This window comes from Microtus oregoni, unplaced genomic scaffold (genome assembly GCF_018167655.1).
Source record: "Microtus oregoni isolate MIOR12 unplaced genomic scaffold, Mior012 000036F_ref0000092, whole genome shotgun sequence".
Taxonomy (NCBI): Eukaryota; Metazoa; Chordata; class Mammalia; order Rodentia; family Cricetidae; genus Microtus; species Microtus oregoni.
In genome coordinates, this window is record NW_024543095.1 from 25725186 (window position 1) to 25747654 (window position 22469).

At 43.7% G+C, this 22469-nt stretch overlaps 1 protein-coding gene across 1 annotated transcript; it reads left to right on the forward strand.

The window, feature by feature from the left end:
- Window positions 1-16: 16 nt before the first annotated feature.
- On the forward strand, window positions 17-22217 carry Card6 (caspase recruitment domain family member 6). Its single transcript, XM_041631300.1, has 4 exons — window positions 17-244; window positions 7268-7556; window positions 11803-12351; window positions 18920-22217. Exons 2-4 carry the CDS (start codon window positions 7274-7276, stop codon window positions 21289-21291), a joined length of 3204 nt encoding a protein of 1067 aa, XP_041487234.1. The 5' UTR covers window positions 17-244; window positions 7268-7273; the 3' UTR covers window positions 21292-22217.
- The last annotated feature ends 252 nt before the right edge of the window (window positions 22218-22469 follow it).

The window sequence follows — 22469 nt, forward strand, 5'->3', positions numbered from 1 at the left end:
AGAGCCGCCCCTGACCAAGGCGCTGTTTGCTGTTATCTCGCGGCTGTCCCTGGCCGCTGTAGCGTTTGCAGTCTTTGTCCTTTTACTGCGGTGCTAGGAAACCTCAGCGTTTGCAGTCCGGTCTGGGCCCGCGGCGTGGATTCCGGTCGTGGGGCTCGAGGGCGGTCGGACTCTGCGTAACAGTGCCGCTGACTGTGTATGCTACTGGGACTAGGATCCCGAGGCTGGAAATCCAGCCTCCCAGGTTTGTCTTCCCTGGGACGCTCGCTAACACCCCGACCCCACTCTCCTCAACCCCCCCCCCCCCCCCCCCAAGGGTAGGATCTTTGTCTCTAACTCGTTTTCTTGCAAAAGTAATTACAGAGGCAAATTGTCTGATCCCATACAAGGAATCGCACATAGAACTTGTTAAAAATCGCACATAGAACAGTTTCCAGCGCTCTGCCATCAGGAAATCTGATCCTTCAGGCTTGAGTACAGCTCGGAAATCTGTAGCGTAAAAATGTTCTCTAGATCGTTTTGAAATTAGTAACTCCAAATTTGCTTGATAAACTCTAATACGTCTGTGGTTCTCAACCTCTTCCAATACAAAACTTGAAGATTATATACAAACATTTTTGAACGGGGGAATAATCTCGGCCATATCATCTACGTACTTTTTTCATCCACTTACTTTCTAAAACAAATGTGACAATTACTGGTCTGTCACATGCAACATCTTAGTTAATTGACAGCAGAACAAGGTGAACACTAACGAATCAGAAGGGCTTTTTATTTGTTTGCTTATGTATTTTGCGTGTTAGCAAATAGAACTTAAGTACTAGTCTCTTCTAGGGGCAGGGAGTAGAAATGAAAAACTGAGGTAGTCTGCAAGTGGAGGACGGATGAGATACGGCGAACCCAAGAGAAGGAAAACAACCGTTTAAGTTGTTTTCCTGAACATAAATAAGTCTCGAGATTGTATGACAAGTTGCTACAAATTTAGTGGCATGAAGCAAGCTAGATTTAGTAAATGGGAACCACTCCTCTAGAGGCTACCCCAGACTCTAATTGCTGTCTCCCATCTTGCTGGAATAATAACCCAACTCACATGTATTCTCCTTCCTTCTGCGTTTAAGGCCCCTTGTAAGGATTATATCCACCCCCACCCAGATAATTTCTCCATCTCAAGGTGAGCTAATCTGAAACCTTAATGCTATCTGCAAGCTCGTAACCTTAAAATACTCATGTGTTACGAGTACGAAAACAGCTATTTTGGATGGGGTCATCTACATCAGAGGCCATGATAAATATGAATTGTGAAGAAAGAGTGAATGCATATTAACTACCAAGGAGCCCAGCTCCGAGAGGGATGTCAGTGCCTTTCCCCAAGACACTCCTAGACCCAAGGACATCAAGACAGTGAGATATGTTTTTCTTCTCTATAATGTGAGGTACTTCTTTTTGGTGTGCTGGAGACCTGAAATTTATGCTCCAGAGGCCTAGGAAGTCCCTTAGACTTTCCAGGTGTCTACTCAATAGCTAGGTTTAGGTAGGTCAGCAGCAGCTCAACATTAATTTTTCTTGTTTTCCTTTTCATTTTTAAGGTAGGGTCTATGCTGCCCAGGCTGGTGTCAAACCCCTGAGGTCAAGTGATCCTCCTGCCCCAGCCTCCCAGGTGCTGACAGGTAGTGCGGACACATGCTGCCACATGCAGTTAGGCCAGTTTCTGAAACAGCCGTTCTGTGTGGTTGAGACAGGTTCTCTGGAGCATCGGCTGGCCTGGAACTGGCTATGTAGACCATGCTGGCTGACAGCACAGAGACCTGTATGCCTCTGCTTTGGGTGCCATGGGATTAAAGGAGTGAGCTACCATGCCCAGCTTTAGACTGAGACCTTCAGCCTAGGTGCTCACCCTCTACCACTTTGCTTTCATTACCTGTTGAGACCATGTTAATCCTGAATTTGAGATTCTGATAAAAAAATCAGGTTTTGGCTACTAACAATTGGTGGTAGATCAGTTTTTATTTTCTTTTTCCTCCCCTCCTCCTCCTTTTTGGTGAAATACATTTTTTATTGAAAAATATTTTCTTGTAATATTTGATCATGCTTTTTCCCTCCCCCAGTTCCTCCCATATTCTCAACTCCCTACCGTTCCAACCTTATATCTTTTTTCTCTCTTTATTTAAAAAAAAAAACAAAAAAGAAATATAATCCCTGCCTCCACTAAAAAAACCCAAATGAAATTCAAACAGACAAAAGAACAATTAGCAAAAAATTGTCACCTCCTGGGCACGGGGCCTGCCCTGGAGTGTTGATGGACCCAGTGTCACTCATTGGTGAGAACTGATCTTCCCTTTGTCGGCAGTTATCAAGTGCAGATAGCCTTTTGGTTAGTGGTGGAGGAGGGGGACCCCACTTCCGCATCCCCCTCTCAGTGCTAGGACCCCCTTCTGGCTTGAACCTGTGCAGGTCTTGTGTGCGCTGCCATAGCCTCTGAGAGTTCCTATGTGCATCGGGTCCTGTTGCGTCTGGAAGATGGTTTCCTTGGAGTCATCTGTCCCTTCTAGTACATGCTATCTTCCTGCTCCTCTTCCAAACAGACCCCTGAAATTTGATGAAGATAGCCCATTTAGGATGGTGTGCTCCAAAGTCTCTCATTCTCTGCATATTGCCCAAGTGTCTCTGTTAGTTCCTGTCTGCTGCAACAGGAAGCTTCTCTGATGTGGCTTGAGCAAGACACTGATCTGTGGCTATATCAGTATATCATTAAGAGTCATTTTATTGCTATGCTCCTTTGGCAGAATAATAGTAGTAGATTCCCCCCTACTGCCCATGCCTGTGACCTGTCTAGTTTCAAGTTCTGGGTCACCCAGGTATTGTCAGATATTGGTCCCATCTCATGGAGTGGGCCTTAAGTTCAGTCCGAAAGTTGGTTATTCCTATAACCTTTGTGCCACTATTGCACCAGTATATCTTTCCGGCAGGTCACTGTTGTAGGTCACAGGCTATGGAGCTAGTGATAATTGCCTTTCTCCTCTGGTGGTGTGCACAGTACTTCCAGTACTATAAATACTAGTTAATCGGGGTGAAGTTTCCGGTTGGGCACCAGCTTGACTTCTCTATATCTGATGACAAAAATAATTTGGGAGGCAGAGGCAGTTGTATCTCTGTGAGTTTGAAGCCATCCTGGTCTACACAATGAGTTCCTGGACAGCCAGGGCTACATTAGAGAGACCCTGTCCCAAAAAATTAATTTAAATTAAAAATTATTTTATGTGTCTGAGTGTTTTGCCTCCTTGTATGTATGTATATATACCATATGCATGCCTGGTACCAGCAGAGTTCAGAAGAAGGCATTGGATTTCCTGGAACTGGAGATATGATTGATTGTGAGCCATTATGTGGGTCCTGGGAATCAAACCCCGGTCCTTTGTAAGAGCAGTAAGTGCTCTTAACTGTTGGGCCATCTCTCCAGCCCTAAAATATATAGTATTTAAAGTACAAAATATAAACCCATTTATAATCTCATCCTCAGAAGTAACTAGTATTAAAATTTGTAATATCTCTTGATTATCTTATAAAATATTTACTATATGTGTGTATATGTTCATACACTTATGCTATGCACATTTTTTTTTTCCTGAGACAGGATCTCAATATGCCACCCTGGCTGACCTAAAACTTGGTATATAGACCAGACTGGCCTCCAACTCACAGAGATCCCTCTGCCTCCACTTCCCCAGTGTTGAGGTTAGAGGCATGCAACACCATGCCTAGTTTACATACTATTTTTTCTTTTTTACTATATAGCCCTAAATAACCCAGGAGCTCTCTGTGTAGACCAGATTGACAGAAATTTGCAAATGGAGGTTTCTCTGTCCTGCCTTGCCCTGCAGCCGCTTTTACATAATCATTCAGGGGGCTGGAGAGATGGCTCAGAGATTAAGAGCATTGCCTGCTCTTCCAAAGGTCCAAAGGAAGGGAGTTCAATTCACAGCAACCACATGGTGGCTCACAACCATCTGTAATGAGGTCTGGTGCCCTCTTCTGGCCTTCAGGCGTATACACAAGACAGAATATTGTATGCATAATAAATAAATAAATAATCATTCAAGTCGGGCGGTGGTGGCGCACGCCTTTAATCCTAGCACTCGGGAGGCAAAGGCAGGCTGATCTCTGTGAATTCGAGGCCAGCCTGGTCTACAAGAGCTAGTTCCAGGACAGGCTCCAAAGCCACAGAGAAACCCTGTCTTGAAAAAACAACAACAACAACAAAAATTGCTTAGAGGTTTAATATTAATTACAAAATGCTTGACCTATAGTTCAAGCTGATTACTAACTAGCTCTTACATTTAAATGAACCCATTTCTGTTAAACTATGTATTGCCACGTAGCCGTGGCTTTACCAGTCTTCTGGCATCTTGCTTCTTGGGCAGCTGGCTGACTTATCCCTGACTCCACCTTTCTTTCTCCTGTATTCAGTATGGCTTTCCCACCTAATTATATTCTACCTAGGTATAGGCGAAAGCAGCTTTTATTATCAGCCAATGAGAGCAACATATATTCACAGTGTACAGAAGGGTTATCCCACAGCAGAAATCTGCCTACCTCAGCCTCCCAGTGCTGGGATTTAAAGCATACATTACCGTCCCCAGCTTGTTTTTTTTTTTTTAATTTTTTTTAATATTTATTTATTTATGCATGCAATATTCTTTCTGTGTGAGCCACCATGTGGTTCCTGGGAATTGAACTCAGGACCTTTGGAAGAGCAGGCAATGCTCTTAACCGCTGAGCCATCTCTCCAGCCCCTTGTTTTTTTTTAATGGGATCTATAATAACTTGCTATTTTCCAAAATATTATAATGTAGGTATTATCATTTATTAAGTTCTGATTTATGCATTTCTTCTTCTTTTTTTCTTTCCAAGACAGGGTCTCTCTATCTTTTTTAATAGCTAGTAGGAAGCTGGAGAGACAGCATAACAGTTAAGGACACTGGCTACCCTTCCAGGGAACCAGGGTTCAATTCCCAGTACACACTAACGTCTCACAAATAAAATCTTAACAGTTCAGTAGTTTTTTGGTGGGTGGGTCAGCTGTGGTGGCACACTCTTTAAATCCCAGCACTTGGTAGACAGACAGGTGGATCTCTGTAAGGCCAGCCTGGTCTACAGAGTGAATTCTAGGATGACCAAGGCTGTTATATATAGAAACCCTGTCTCAAAAAATATATATTCATATATATGTATGACATATATTTGTTATTTTACTGTAACCATATTTTACAGAGCTCCAATTTATGAAAATTTAGGTTATCTTTGATTTTTTGCTATTATACTTTTGGGATTTTTATACATACATCTTTGGCATGTATCTAATATTTTGTTCAAAATATTTTCGTTTTATTTTAATTTCATTATATATATGAGATTTCATTTATATGTATGTACATGTGCAACATGTGTGCCTGGTGCCCATGGAGGTCAGTTTTAGACCTAGATTTTTTTATTTTTTATTTTTTGATTTTCAAGGCAGGGTTTCTCTGTAGTTTTGGTGCTTGTCCTGGAACTAGCTCTTGTAGACCAGGCTGGCCTCGAACTCACAGAGATCCGCCTGCCTCTGCCTCCCGAGTGCTGGGATTAAAGGCGTGCACCACCACCGCCCGGCTAGACCTAGATTTATGGATGGTTTTAAGCCACCGTCTTGTGAATGCTGGGAACTGAACAGCAGCCAGTTCTTCTGTAAGAGTAACGAGTATTCTTACTGCTAAGCCATCTCTCTAGCCCCTGCACATCCAAGGTGGGATTGCTGGGTTGAAAGTTATACATTTTGAATCTTTATTTAGCTCTATCGTTTACCTGCATATTGAAGATTGCTCTCCACAAATCAGTTAATTTACATTGGTATCATCATAGTACAGTACCCGGGGCAGGCATATAGAGCCCAATTTGAAGTTCAAGGGAAACTTCCTGGGGGAAGCCCCCAGCTTCACTTCATGTTCTGTTTTGTTTTATTAAGAGAGGGTCTTTCTACGCGGTCCTGACCGGCCTAGAACACAGTGTAGACTCGGCTAACCTTGAGACTGCGGCAATCCTGGTTCTCCCGCCTTTGCCTTCTGGATGCTAGGATGATAGGTGTGCGCTACTGTGTGCGGCGTGCTTCTGCTGCCCGGTATTTTTTTTTTTAAATTTTTATTGAGAAAAAGAAAAAAAAAAGTTTCCACCGCCTCCCAGCCTCCCATTTCCCTCCCCCTTCTCCCCCCTTCTCCCCCCTCCCCCCTCCCCCCCCACTCCTCTCCCCTCCCTCTCCAGTCCAAATAGCAGTCAGGGTTCCCTGCCCTGTGGAAAGCCCAAGGTCCTCCCCCCTCCGTCCATTTCTAGGAAGGAGAACATCCAAACTGGCTAGGCTCCCACAAAGCCAGAACATGAAGTAGGATCAAAACCCAGTGCCATTGTCCTTGGCTTCTCATCAGCCCTCATTGTTCGCCATGGTCAGAGAGTCCGGTTTTATCCCATGCTTTTTCAGTCACAGTCCAGCTGGCCTTGGTGAGCTCCCAATAGATCAGCCCCGCTGTCTCAGTGGGTGGGTGCACCCCTCGTGGTCCTGACTTCCTTGCTCATGTTCTCCCTCCTTCTGCTCCTCATTGGGACCTTGGGAGCTCAGTCCAGTGCTCCAGTGTGGGTCTCTGTCTCTATCTCCATCCATCATCAGATGAAGGTTCTATGGTGATATGCAAGATATTTATCAGTATGGCTATAGGATAGGGTCATTTCAGGTTCCCTATCCTCAGCTGCCCAAGGAACTAACTGGGGACATCTCCTTGGGCTCCTGGGAGCCACTCTAGGTTCAAGTCTCTTGCCAACCCTAAGGTGGCTCCCTTAACTAAGAATTGTGCTTCCCTGCTCCCCTATCCTTTATCCCAATCATCCTGTTTCCCCACTGCTGTCCGGTATTAATAATCAAAGAGCAGAGAGGTTTCTGTCCTCAGCAAGCACTTACACACACACACACACACACACACACACACACACACACACACGAGCAGATAAAGGGCCAGCAACCAGGAAATCAAGGACAGAGTGCTCTGAGCTGCTGTTCCCCTCCTATGTTTGTTCTTCTCTGCCCTCTCCAACAAAGCCAACAAAGGTATTCTTGACATATTTTATCTTTGCTAAGTAGAATTCCTCTCTCTCTCTCTCTCTCTCTCTCTCTCTCTCTCTCTTTCTCTTTCTCTCTCTTACACTTCTATACTTGCCAGAATGTTTTAATTCATTTCCTGGTTTTCAGGAAGCAATGGCTACCAAGAGTGCTTCCTCAGAAATCATAGCAAGACAAAGAACGAAGTTGCTTAATGTCCTCCAGCAAGACCCCGACTCTCTCTTGGACATGTTAGCCTCTCAGAGACTGATTTCTGAGGACGAGTATGAGATGCTAGAGCAGATTCCAGATCCCCTGAAGAAAAGTCGGAAGCTGTTAATTGTGATCCGGAAGAGAGGAGAGGAGAGCTGTCATTGTTTCCTCAGGTGTTTGTCTGACGTGTTCCCAGAGGCAGCTGCCACTTTGGACTTAAAGCGTGGTAAGTTGCTTTTTTAAATTTTGAAGGAAAGGGGGAGGAACGGATTTTCTAAAAAAGAAAATGAATTGTTGCCTGCTGTTTGGATTTGACTTCTGAAGGCGATTCTTACTGAATTCTGAGACAGGAAGTGTAGTTTTTACAGCAGGGAACAATGATCCCATTGATTAGGAGACTGGTCTTCACTGATCCTAGTGCTTAGCCACCCCCCCCCCCTTTCAGTGCCCCCAGCAGATCCTCATTGTTCTGGGGCTGGGAAAGAGCTCACTGTCAATCATGGTACTCTCTAGGGCTTTCCTGCACAGGTAGGTACATTTGAGACTCACGCCCCCAAAGACCTTGAGCAGGGCCTTTGACTATTCACTCTGAAAGTACAGGGAAAACCATTTGTAATAACCTGCCAGAGAATCGGCAGCTTCCTGTTCTCTGGGAAAGAATGCCGGTAAAACAGTAGTTTCTAAAATTGTGATTTCTTCATTTGATTAATACAGGTTTTAAGGTCTTGAAACTCATACTCTATAGAATATGGTTATTTTTTCTTTTTTAAAAAAATCACTTTATTGTCATTAATTCACGACTAAAATACAGCTACTTTAAGGAAGCCGCTCAAAAAGTTGTGGAGTCCCACACCTCTGCTCTCAGTGAACTTCTGTACAGACAGAACGGCCATTCTCATGCCATGGGACTTCACTGTGTGGCCCTGGTTGTCCTGCAACTCACTCTATAGACCAGGGTGGCCTCGAACTCATAGTGGCTCTGCCTCCTGTGTGCTGGGATTAAAGGCGTGTGTCACCACTGCCCAGCTATTCTCCTGCTTTGAATTATATTTTTATTTACTCGTTCACATAAAGAGAGAAAAAAGAAACTAAGATGGAGTTCAAAATGGGGGAAAAAGTAGTTTTTTCCCCATATAATATATTTTTTTTTTTGATTTTTCAAGACAGGGTTTCTCCGTAGCTTTTGGTTCCTGTCCTGGAACTAGCTCTTGTAGACCAGGCTGGCCTCGAACTCACAGAGATCCGCCTGCCTCTGCCTCCCGAGTGCTGGGATTAAAGGAGTGCGCCACCACCGCCTGGCTCATATAATATATTTTGACCATATTTTCGCACAGGGAAAAATATTGTATGGAAATGTTTTTCAATAAAAGGTAGCTTTATACCTTCTTTCATGACTCATGTCCTTTTGCCTGCATTCTGTCCTTCTTGTTCACCTATTACTATCTTCTCTTGGTCTCCTTAAGTTTTATACTATACCCGCACTTCTACCTACTCATGTAGATGCGTGCATACGTTGTAAACAGTGATCTGTATATAAGGGAGAACATGAAAGTAAAAACAGAATTGTCATATGACCTAGCTGTTCTTCTCCTTGGGTGTATTTCCAGGAAAATACACCATAATATACCACACAGACATTTGCACATTCTGTGTTTATCACCGCTTTATCTATGATAGCAAGGATACGGAACCAGCTTTACGTGTCTACCAACAGATGAACGGATAATGCAAATGAGGTTCTCTAAGGAATAGAAAAATAAAATGATGACGTTTTCAGGAATATGTATGGATCTGGAAAGTATAATATTAAATAAGTTAATCCAGACTCAGGAAGAAAAACCTGCACGTTAATATAACAACTATTGTATGGGATCCATACAGTGGGACTCAGTATGGAATTTTATTATATGTAAACAATGTATCAGATAGCTTGGCTGTTGGCATATCTACCAGAACTGGGGAGATTGACTCATGTGGTAAAATGCTTGCTGGGAAAGCATGAGGATTTGAATTCAGATTCCCAGGATCCACCTAGAGTGCTGGCCAGGGTAGCATGAACCCATGTACCCAGCGTTGGAAGGCAGAGGCAAATAGATATAGTCTCTGGAGCTTGCTGGCCGGCTAGACTCACAAGAGAAGAAGATATAGCCCAGCTCCAACCCCCAGGCTCCACAGGCATGTGCACTTGCATCAACGAGTGCACACAGAAACACATGGATGTTTGCTGCACACACATAGGATAGAACATCCTACTCTATACTAGCTATTTAAAAGTATGCACAAATACTATTAGATGATCCAAAAATAACTCTATCTATCTATCTATCTATCTATCTATCCATCCATCCATCCAGTGGAATCAAAACCAGTGCACATAGATAGCACTCTGCCATTGTTTACTGAGGCACTTTTCACAATAGCCAGTTTACAGAATCCACCTATTTTCAATCAGTGGATGCATGAATAAAGAAAATATGCCATATAAAGACAATGGTGTATAGTTTAGCCATCACAATGAAAGTCAGGCATGTTAGCTTATGTCTGTAGTTCTTACACAGGCAGAGGTGGGAGGACCAAGAATTGCAGACCAGCCTGGGTGACATAGCAAGTTCCAAGCTGCCCATGGCTACAGAGTGAGAGCCTGTCTCAAAATTAAGCAAGCATAAGAACAAACAGAAAGGATGACATCATGTTTGTAGGAAAAGTGGATAGAGCCGGAAAAGATCATATTGCGTGATATCAGATCTGAAGGACAAACATCACATGCTTTCTCTCATTTGTAAATCTACATTTCTATATTTGCACATTAAATATGTATGATAAGAAGGTGGGAGAGAGCATCTGTTGGGAATAGAAAGACAAGTTGGAGGAGAGAGGATGAGAGCAGTATGGGATGAGTGTAATCAAACTATGAGCTGTGTGTGTGTGAGAGAGAGAATGCTACTATTAATTGTGTGATTAATAAGAGCTAGTAAAAATGTATAGTGTCTTAAAAATGGACTTGTTACAAAACGTAGTAATGGCTAGTGATGGGGGCGGGGAACTAGTCCAGTTTATTGTTTAGCAATTCAAGAAATAACCACTAGATGGAGATGTAGCTTTTTTTCTTTTCTCCTTCCTTCTTTTCTTTCATCCACCCTCCCTCCCTCCCTCCCTCCCTTCTTTCCTTCCTTTCAATTTTTTAAGTAATATACTAAAAGAAGACCCAAGATGATTTTAAGGGATGATAGAGATAGGGCTTAGATTAAAACAGTGTATGTTCATGATCCTTAAAACAGGCCAAACCTTGTTCTAGCTTCCTTTCCAGTTACTGTATTCAAAGTAATTTGTGACAACAAGTAATGTATGCGGGGGCTGGAGAGATGGCTCAGTGGTTAAGAGCATTGCCTGCCCTTCCAAAGGTTCTGAGTTCAATTCCCAGCAACCACATGGTGGCTCACGACCATCTGTAATGGGGTTTGGTGCCCTCTTCTGGCCTGCAGACATACATACAGATAGACTATTGTATACATTAAAAAAAACAAAAGTAATGTATGCGGGGTGATTTTAGTTCATAATCCCGGGCCACAGTTCATCATTGTGGGAGGAGTCACAGAGACAGAGGCTCTCAGGAGAGAGCTAGTCCCGTCCTTTCTACAGTCAGGAGCAGGGACAAAAGAATGCCTTTTATTTGCTGGCTTGTGCTCAACTTCTTTTCTGGACTCTTCTGCTCTTCAGGACCCCCTGCCTAGGGATTACCACCACCCACAGTGGCTGGGGTGGGCCTTCCTACATCAGTTCATTTGAAACAGTTCTCCATAGCCACGTCCAAAGGCCAACCCACTGTAGAGAACGCCTCACGTGAGAGCCTCTTCTCTGGCGATTCTAAGCTGTGTTGACAGTTGAAAACTAACCTTTACGAGCCTCAGGTGCCTGGAGAAACAGTTTGCTATTTCTAGAATACACTATTCCAACACAGTAATCAGCTCATTCATTAGGAGTTACTGAGACTTCCTTAGCAGTGGCCCAAAGAAATCTGAGTGTGGGTTACATTGAATGTATAATTAATACAAGTGTTAATTAAGCATATTAATATGGATTAATTTAATTAGTTCATAACAGCTAGACTTCTTTTCACTTTTTTACCATGTGAAGCTGCTCAGAGAGGCAGCAGTTGCTTTGATTTTTTTTTCTCTCTGGAAAGTTAGTTCTGATAATTGATTGGTTATTCATGCACAATTGGCATTTGATCTTCTGGTGAGATAAAGAAGAGAGGCTGATTGTATTCCTAGAGCCGCAGCTAGCCCGGGAGGACGAGGAACGAACATATTTGAGCTCAAGTGTTTGGGCCAGCCCAGGCAACACAGATAACTTTTGTATGGAAGAAAGGAAGGAGAAAAAAAGGCGATGCTTGAGGACTTGAGACTTAAGTTAATTTAAAATCCTTACTTTGGAAAAAAAACAGAGGCAATAATGAAATCTTTTCTTTTCAGAAGTCGCACAGCAGGGGGCTGAAGCAGCTGTGGGAGTGAGCAGGGGTTCAGCAGACCCCTTTTTCCTTGGAAGGAGAACTCCGGAGAATGGAGAGATTGCAGTGCTTTCTGAAGAGAAAGAATGTGTCTATTGGGAAAGTAACAACGGGGAAACTGCAGGATCCTCCAGGGAGAATCAGGAGGGGTGTGGCACACCACAAATCATGGCCCCACGTTCAGTTGGAAGAGCTGAGTATGACATTCCAACGGGTATCACTTACTTAAATGATGAGCAAAGATACGAGGAGCCAGACGATTCTCTGTACTTAGGAGAAGGGGAATATCAAGAGTCTCTTGGGTACCCGGAAGATATCGAGACCCTTGTGGAGGAAGGGGCCTCAGATGACCTACAGTGCTTTGTATATGATGGCGAAGAGGAAGAGGAGCATGAGGATGAAGAAACCATGGGGTTTTCTGATGAAGAAACCATGAGATTTTCAGATGAAGAAGGTAGCTACGAGGCTCCAGAGAGCGGCATTTCATTGGAAGAGGAGGAGGAGCACACTGAAGGTATGGCGACAGTGTGTAGTTAATTAGACAGATTATCATTGGCTACAGAAGTGTCAAGGCATCCTGGAGAGGAGACATGATATGGCTAATCCACTAACCGGAAATCTTTTTTTTTTTTTTACATGGGTGTTGGCTGAGGCCATTTGTTCCTTGCTGCACAGATCTAAAATAGTCACACACAAACTATATCATTTAAACCACTGCTTGGCCAATCACTTAAGCATCTTGCTAGCTAGCTCTTATATCTTAAATTAACCCATTTCTATTATTTTATATTTTATCATGAGGTTTGTGGCCTACCAGCAAGGTTCCAGCTGGTGGCTGTTTTTTTCTCCTCTGGCGGCTACATGGCTTCTCCCTGACTCCTCCTACTGTCTCCATACACCTCTTTCAGCCTGGCTTTACTCTGTTAAGCCATTGGCTGACAGCAGCTTCTTTATTAACCAATGGCAATAAAACATATTCACTACATACATCACCTCCCACATCACATGGGTTTTCTCTGGGGTGTGGGGGAAGATGATGAACAAAGCAGTTCCCAGGTCTGGGAAGTGGGAGATTGTTGTGTAGTAGAAAGAGTCAGGATCCAATGGAAATATAGATGTATTTTTTAAAGACTTACTTATTATGTGTGCAGTGTTGTGGCTGCACACCAGAAAAGGGCACCAGATCTCATTACAGACGTTTGTGAGCCTCCATGTAGTTTCTGGGAATTGAACTCAGGACCTCTGAAAGAGCAGCCAGTGCTCTTACTTCTGAGCCATCTCTCCAGGACCAGAAAATAGATTTGATGTCATCCTCTGGCTAGCAAAATCTGTGAATACTCAAACCCCTTATTTAAAATGGCATAGTGAATCAGGTTTGGTGGCTCGTGATGGAGCTCATTCTGGGGCAGGATGATTACTGAAAATTTGAGCCCAGCCTGAGGCACAGAGTTTCAGGCTAGCCAGGACTGCACACTGAAAAACCTGAAAAAAGAAAGAAGAAAAAATAAAGAAAAGAAAGAAAGAAAAGAAAGCAGCCTGCTACCTGTATATAATCTCTATACATTTTCTTACATGTTTTTTATTTTTAAAGTTACATTTTTAGTTGAATTGATGCACAGTGACCTGCATGTTTATGGAGTACAAATATAACGTTTCGGTAAACACGAACAAGGTGTGCTAATCAGCTGAGGGTAATTGGCTTAGCTTTTGCCCAGACACGTATGATTTCTTTGGGGAACATTCAGAATCCTCTCTCTGGGTGTGGGAGTGCATGCAGGTAATGCCAACATTCTGAGACTGGGGAAGGAAGACTGGGAATTTGATGTCAGTCTGGGCTAATGAAGTCCTGTCTCAAAGCAAACACAAAACGAAATAGTTCTCATGCTAGCTGATCTAGAGAAATTAATTGTTCTCAACCGAAGATGTCTAACTGTGAAACAAAATATTAGATGTGACTCTTCCTTTTTTTATTTTATTTTATTTTTTTTGAGACAGGGTTTCTCTGTAGCTTTGGTGCCTGTGCTGGAACTAGCTCTTGTAGACCAGGCTGGCCTCAAACTGACAGAGATCTGCCTGCCTCTGCCTCCCGAGTGCTGGGATTAAAGGCGTGCACCACCACCACCCAGAGACTCTTCCTTTTTATGTGAGTACCAAGCCTTTTAATTACATTCTATCTATCTATCTATCTATCTATCTATCTATCTATCTATCTATCTACGTCTGTATGTTGGGGGGGGTGGAGGTCAGAGGACAGCTTTCAGGCCATTTCTTGCCTAGAAGACAGCGTTTTCCGGCCCTTGTCTCCATCTACCCCTTTATCCACCATGCTCTCTGTGCCGAGGAAGGGATCGTGTGGGTATTCGTTTAAGTGCTAATCACTAGCTAGTCATTTATTCCCAAACCTTGGCCAGCTGTGAGACTCTGTATTAACTAGTTTGCTGCAGAAGGAGATCTTTTTTTTTTATTATTTATTTATTTATTTATTTTTGTTTTGAGACAGGGTTTCTCTCTAACAACCTTGGCTGTCCTGGAACTCACTCTGTAGTCCAGACTGGCCTTGAACTCACAGAGAGCTGCCTGATTCTGCCTCCCAAGTGCTGGGATTAAAGGCATGCACCACCACTGCCTGGTTTGAAGGAGACATTTCTGACCAAGGCTGATGGCATCACTAGAGTATGGGTATACACATCCATCAGGAGGCAGTTTGACAGCATGTTCATTCAGCACAACAGAAGCAACATGTTCTCCTGCAGGGCCTATGCCCTCCCTAACTATGAGCTTTTGACCACGTCTATAGTACTAGGCATAAACACCTTCCTACAGAGTGGATTTCAGATCCATGAGACAGAGTCTTTTTTTTTATGTTTTTTTTATTTTAATTTATTTATTTATTAAGGATTTCTGCCTCCTCCCCGCCACCACCTCCCATTTCCCTCCCCCTCCCCCAATCAAGTCCCCCTCCCTCATCAGCTTGAAGAGCAATCAGGGTTCCCTGACCTGTGGGAAGCCCAAGGACCGCCCACCTCTATCCAGGTCTAGTAAGGTGAGCATCCAAACTGCCTAGGCTCCCCCAAAGCCAGTACGTGCAGTAGGATCAAAAACCCACTGCGATTGTTCTTGAGTTCTCAGTATTCCTCATTGTCCGCTATGTTCAGCTAGTCCGGATTTATCCCATGCTTTTTCAGACCTAGGCCAGCTGGCCTTGGTGAGTTCCCGATAGAACATCCCCATTTTCTCAGTGTGTGGGTGCACCCCTCGTGGTCCTGAGTTCCTTACTCGTGCTCTCTCTCCTTCTGCTCCTGATTTGGACCTTGAGATTTCTGTCCGGTGCTCCCATGTGGGTCTCTGTCTCTGTCTCCTTTCATCACCTGATGAAGGTTAATATTCATGAGGATGCCTATGTGTTTGTCTTTGGATTCACCTTCTTATTTAGCTTCTCTTGGAACATGAATTATAAGCTCAATGTCCTTTATTTATGGCTAGAAACCAAATATGAGTGAGTACATCCCATGTTCCTCTTTTTGGGTCTGGCTTACCTCACTCAGGATAGTGTTTTCTATTTCCATCCATTTGTATGCAAAATTCAAGAAGTCCTTGTTTTTTACTGCTGAGTAATACTCTAATATGTATATATTCCATACTTTCTTCATCCATTCTTCCGTTGAAGGGCATCTAGGTTGTTCCAGGTTCTGGCTATTACAAACAATGCTGCTATGAACATAGTTGAGCATATACTTTTGTTGTATGATAGGGCCTCTCTTGGGTATATTCCCAAGAGTGGTATTGCTGGATCCAGGGGTAGGTTAATCCCGAATTTCCTGAGAAACCGCCACACTGCTTTCCAGAGTGGTTGCACAAGTTTGCATTCCCACCAGCAATGGGTGAGTGTACCCCTTTCTCCACAACCTCTCCAGCAAAGGCTGTCATTGGTGTTTTTTATTTTAGCCATTCTGACAGGTGTAAGATGGTATCTTTTTTTTTTTTTTTTTGATTTTTCGAGACAGGGTTTCTCCGTAGCTTTTGGTTCCTGTCCTGGAACTAGCTCTTGTAGACCAGGCTGGCCTCGAACTCACAGAGATCCGCCTGCCTCTGCCTCCCGAGTGCTGGGATTAAAGGCGTGCGCCACCACCGCCCGGCTAAGATGGTATCTTAAAGTTGTCTTGATTTGCATTTCCCTGATCGCTAAGGAAGTTGAGCATGACCTTAAGTGTCTTTTGGCCATTTGAAGTTCTTCTGTTGAGAATTCTCTGTTCAGCTCAGTGCCCCATTTTATAATTGGGTTGATTAGCCTTTTACGGTCTAGTTTCTTGAGTTCTTTATATATTTTGGAGATCAGACCTTTGTCTGTTGCGGGGTTGGTGAAGATCTTCTCCCAGTAAGTGGGTTGCCTTTTTGTCTTAGTGACAGTGTCCTTTGCTTTACAGAAGCTTTTCAGTCTCAGGAGGTCCCATTTATTCACATGAGACAGAGTCTTGTGACACCCAGGATAGTCCTGAAGTGACTATGTACTTGAGGATGACTTTGAGTTTCTGATCCTCCTGCCTCCACCTCTGAAGTTGTACGATTACAGGCATGATCACCACACGTGATTTTATTTGGTGCTAGAGATGGAACCTCAGTGCATGCCAGCCAAGCGTCGTACTGCCTGATCTCTGTCTCCAGCCACTAGCCAGTGACTTTAGACAGTACTTTCTGTTTTCAGATTAAAGCACCTTAGTAATTTTAGTGGCTTCAAAGCCAGAAACAAATTGGGTTTTGCAATTTTTAGTTTTAACTAAGTGGAGAGCATCAGTTGAGGAACTTTCGGTGCATAGTTAAGATCTCAGGATGTCTGGACCTGGTCCATAGATCACCATCCTGACCAAGAGACATTGATGTGTGCAATCCTTTTTCTTTTTTGAGTACTGAAAGTATAGGTTTATTAAAAATGAACGTAGAGTAATGAACCAACTCTTGAAGGCTGTCCCTTGACTGTCACATGCATTCCATGGCAAGCACATCTATACACGCACACACTCCTACAACACTAAGATTTTTGTACTAAAAGTACACAAGTATTGCATGTGAGACAGAAACATAGAATAGACTCCATAGAACAGGAGTGGGCTCTACCAAACATGTAGCTCGAGAACCTTTTCTTTTGAGACAGGGCCGTACGTATCTCAGGCCGTCCTCAGACTTACACTGTAGCCAAAAATGGCTTTGAACTTAGGTACGTCTGCTTCTGTTTCCCAAGTGCTGGGACCATAGGCTGTGCTGTCACTCCTATTTTTTGTTTGTTTGTTTTTTCCAGTCTGGGGATGAAACACATGACTTCACATACTCTAGAAGGGCATTGTACCAGCTAAGCTCTACCTCAAGACCAGGTCTTATACCTTAGGTTATTCAGGGCATGGTGCTCCATGTCTGTAAATCCTAGCATTTGAGAAGTCCAGGCAGAAGGATGAAAGCCATACTTGGCTGCCTGAAACTCTGTCACACACACCTTCCTCAAGCTCTCGGTTACAGCAAAACAAAAGAGATGAAACATCTTGTGGTAGCTGCCATCTGTCAAGAGGAAAACCTGCTCTGATTTTTCTTTTTAAGTGTTATTATAGAAAAATATATGTGAAAATGAGAGATAAGGATAAAATAGAGACAGCATGTAACTATGTAACTTTTTTTTAAAGCAGAATAAAGATAGATTTATTGAGGGAGAGTGAAGAAAGTGCCAAAGAATATAAAGGGTTCCAAAGGGGGAGTGCCCACTATGTAAATTCTGAGCGACTGTTTAATTTGTTGAATTACATTCTATTTCATGTGCATGTGTATGAGCATGCGTGTGAGCGTGTTTACCATGGCATGTATGCAGAGGTCAGAGGACAGCTTGTGGGAGTTGGTTTTTTAACCTTCTACTGTGTGACTCCAAGGGATGAAACCCAGGTTGTCTAGTTTACTAACCATCTTTTGCTGGGTAAAAAGTTTGAACTTGAAACCTCACTAATCCCTGAGCTCACCCTGAGCTCAAGACTTGAAATTCCACCGATCCCCACCATGGAAATCTCCACCCCCAAGAAACCTATATAAGCCTGCCTCCCACTCAGTTCTCTGCTATTTCTTTTTTTTTTAATATTTATTTATTACGTATACAATATTCTGTCTGTGTGTATGTCTGCAGGCCAGAAGAGGGCACCAGACCTCATTACAGATGGTTGTGAGCCACCATGTGGTTGCTGGGAATTGAACTCAGGACCTTTGGAAGAGCAGGCAATGCTCTTAACCACTGAGCCATCTCTCCAGCCCTCTCTGCTGCTTCTTGCTTCTGTCTTTTTCCCCTGTAAATCTGTGGGAGGCTTGCTGTGTGGTGTAACTTGTGGTATTCCTTGGCTCCCAACTCTCAGGACACTTTTCACATCAGAGCTGCAATACTTGCATTGGGGAAACTTTCTCCTCAGAGCTGTAAGACTTACACCTTTGCCCGCTGAGAAAATGCCTCTATAAAATTTGTCTGTAGACATATTTGTGGGGGGCATTTTCTCGATTAATGATTGATGTGGAAGGACCCAGCCCACTGTGGGCAGTGCCACCCCCACAAAAAGTTACATGCTGTCTCTATTTTACCCTTATCTCCCATTTTCACATATATTTTTCTACTTACTAGGAATAACACTTGTAGAGAAAAAGGCAGGTAGTCTTGAGATGGATAAGAAAGCAGGCCGAACAAGCCATATAAAGCAAACTTGTGAGGAGTTTTCTTCTGTGGCCTTTGCTTCAGTTCCTACGTCCAGGTTCTTGCCTTGAGTTCATGTCTTGAAGTTCTTTTTCTGGTAGACCATGACTGGGACAGATAAGCTGACTTAACTCCTCCCCTTCCCCAGTGCTTTTGGTCATTGTCTGTAGTACAGCAACAGAGAACAGGCTAAGGCATAGACTATGTCAAATTAGTAGGCCTCGTAGACAGAGGACAGGGCAGGAAGGGCGGTGAAATGAGACTTTCATTTTGTATTGTTTCAACTTTGGGCGGTGAAATTGCCAATTACGTACTTTTAAGGGCAGGAAAGAGATTCTGAACAAGGCAATAATGAGTCCTCTCTGCTTTACAGAAAGAAAAAGAGTGTTCCATCATGTCCTGTCCTGTTTGAACATGGACAGAAGCAGAAAGCTTCTCCCAGACTTTGTGAAGCAATTTTCCATAGATCGACCAAGTGAGTGGACACCTGAGACTCCGGGAGACTTAGCTTGGAATTTCCTGGTGAAAGTGCAGGCTTTAGACTTGACAGCCAGAGACTTTATTCTTAAGCCCAAGACGGTGGATGAAGAGAGCAACGAGGAGTTGCTGGCTGGGATAGAGAATTTAGAAATTGGAGACATACAAACCATCAACCCCCTTGATGTCCTTTGCGCCTGCCTGCTTTGTTCGGACAGCTCTCTGCAACGTGAAGTCCTGTCAAACATGTACCAGTGCCAGTTCGCTCTTCCTCTCCTGCTGCCAGATGCAGAAAGCAACAAGAGCATCTTAATGCTGGGGGCCATGAGAGACTTACAGCAGCACCCAGCGCGGTCCTCAGAGGGCCCCCCCAGGGAAACAGAAGCATTTCTGAGTCTCAGGAAGATGCCTGTCATCTCTTTTGTGCGGCTAGGACACTGTAGCTTCTCCAAGTCCAGAATCCTTAACACATTGCTCAGCTCCTCCCCACAGAAACCGCACAAAATCTTTCTCCATCAGGATCCGTCCATTCCTGTGCTTCCTCGGCAAATTTCTGATGGCCTGGTGGAGGTGACATGGTGTTTTCCTGACAAGGAGCTAAGGGGAAATCCTCATGTTTTCCAAAAGCCTGTTGCTGTGACCAACCTTCGTGGAGATCTTGAAAGCTTTTGGACTCAATTTGGTTTTCTGGTGGAAATTTCCTCAGCCGTGTTCTTCTTCACCGACTGCCTTGGTGAGAAGGAATGGGACTTGCTGATGTTTTTAGGGGAAGATGCTATTGAAAGATGCTACTTTGTCCTTGGTCCTCAGGCCAAGGAGAGTGAAGAGGCTCAGATTTTCCAAAGGATCCTGAGACTGAAGCCGTCACAGTTACTGTTTTGGGAAGCGGAGGAAGCTGGGGATAGAAGGAAGACGCTGGAGGCCCTTCAAGCTGCCCTCCAGGAAGTAATGTCCCCTTCGCTTAGACATGTGTCCCTAGAAGATATGGCGTCTCTGGCCAGGGAGCTGGGCATTCAGGTAGACCAAGACTTAGAAATTCCTCAAGATATTCAACTTTCCCCCAGTACGACTGGAGGTGAGAGCCAGCAAACATGTAGTCAGACAAAAAGCCCATCTGAAAGCCGAGCTCAGGTGCCAGGCAGAGAGCCTGGAGTGCAATGTGAGGGCAGGCAGAATGCTCCGAATCTGCACCAGACTCCAGTGTTTGTGCCTCCACCAGTAAACCCGTGGCCCCTGCCGACCACATTTGGAAGTAACTTTTACCACGGGCCCTTGAGAGCCCCTTGGGTTCTGAGCCCCCACTTTGGGTCACAGCAGAGCCCGGCTAAGTGGTTCTATCCTTTGCCCCATCAGAATACAAGGGTACGTGGCAGAGGGAAAAGCTTTGGTCCTCGGAACTTCCAACCCTGGAGATTTTATTCAGGGCAAGGATTCATGAAAATTTCAGGAGCTTCTGAGGGGCATCATTCGAGTGGAACATTTGGGAGATCACAAAGACAAATTCCTCATGTGCAGAACCATCCTGAGAGCCCACAGGTGGTCTCTCATGTAGATCACTCACATTCTCTGGGCTGGCAAGCAAGAACAGTAGCAGGGAAGCCGCAGACTGTGAAAGCCTGTACCCAGGGGGTGCAGCTGAGTGAAGCCTCTAGAAAACCTGCGAGGACAACATCGCATAGTAAGTACCCTCACCCTCCGTCCTGTCAGCCAGCAGGAGTCATTCAAGAACCAAAAATACCTGTTCGTCATCAAGGATCTCAAAGGATTAAACAGGGAAGGCCTTCAGATTCAGCTTTCCAGCCAGGCTCTCAGTCCACACCTGAGAGTAAACTTTCATCTACCTGCCAGTTCAACTTCCATCAACCCAAGTTCCAGGTCAAACACTTTGAGCCTAAGCCCATTCAACCTCAGAAAAAAAACCCTCATCCCCAGCTTTCCCAAGCTAAAGCCCCTCATTCTCAGCCTTCCCAAGCTAAACCCAGTCATCCCCAGCCTTCCCAAGCTAAACCCAGTCATCCCTATCCTTCCCAAGCTAAACCCACTCATCCCCAGCCTTCCCAAGCTAAACCCAGTCATCCCCAGCCTTCCCAAGCTAAACCCACTCATCCCCAGCCCTCGCAAGCAAAACCCTCCCCATCCACATCTACTCAGTTCAAGCCACATAGACCCCAATCTAAGCCTTTTCAACCTAGATCTACTCAGCATACATCATCACAGACTAAACCTTCTCAGGCCAAGGCCCACTACCCACGGGCAGGAAAACGTTGAAGAACATATTCCAGAGACCCCCGAAGTATGTTCTTTGCTTAGGCTATTTCTCTCATGTAACAGTCTGAAGAAAAGTTTCAGTGAAAGACTGATAAAATGAGCAAAATCACAATAAAAAATTGTGCAAAGTCTAAGTGCACAGCAAAGTACTCTTTAGACAGAAGCAGTCAGATCTCTGTGTGCCTGAGGCCAACCTGATCTACATCATAACATAGAAAGTTCTAGATCAGCCAGAGTACATGAGATCTGGCTGAGTGGGAGGAGGGAAGAGCTGGGGATGGACTTGATCTTCGTATACATGTTTGAGATTGTCAAATAAAAAATGCAAGGTGGAAAAAGAATAGGACCTAAGGATATATAAATCAATTGAATCCAACCTTCCTTATCAAGCAATGTGTGATTTGACCCCAGGGGATGGAATCTTGGGCATAGCCATATTTGTGAGGAATGGAATTACAGTATAATTGCAAAGTAATAAAAATATGGAGCTAAAATTGTCTCAGTGTTGAAGAAAAACTGCTTCTGAGGTGCCTTGGTTTTGGGTTTATTATCAGCCACTGAGCCGAGACCCTGCACTGTTGGTTAGTTAAATAAGCTTGTTGAGTACTAGCCCCAATTTTCATACCTGATAAGACTATCTCACTTGGCTCTTACATACAGGAAAACAATGAATGTTTATCAAAACACATCATTTTATATAAACTTTGGAACTGATTTTTATAGGTTTCATACTTTGTATACAATAACAAAGAAAATTTAGCTAATTAGAGGTCCTGATATTATGAGTTTAATTAATTGAAATTGCTATAGAGATGAATACTTTACATTGGTATGGGTCTTGGTCTACTGATACAAATTTAAGGTCAGTTTTGTTATATGTATATTTCTGCTCTTAATTAAGGTATTATGTTTGTGCAACTTATTTTAGAATGTAATGTATAATTAAGAAATACAGGTTAATATACAGTCACCTGTGATAGTCAAGCTTGTAGTCATGTTAGGTTTTCTAAATGTACAGAGATATATTTCAGATGGATAGATATTCTTCAAATCTTTAAAGACTAACAGAATATGGCATTTAAGATATTTTAAAAACTTAGGACTTTTCATGACAATGAGACACATCTACTCCTGGCAATCTACTTCAAGAGGATGATAGGCATTGAAGAGGCTCCTTA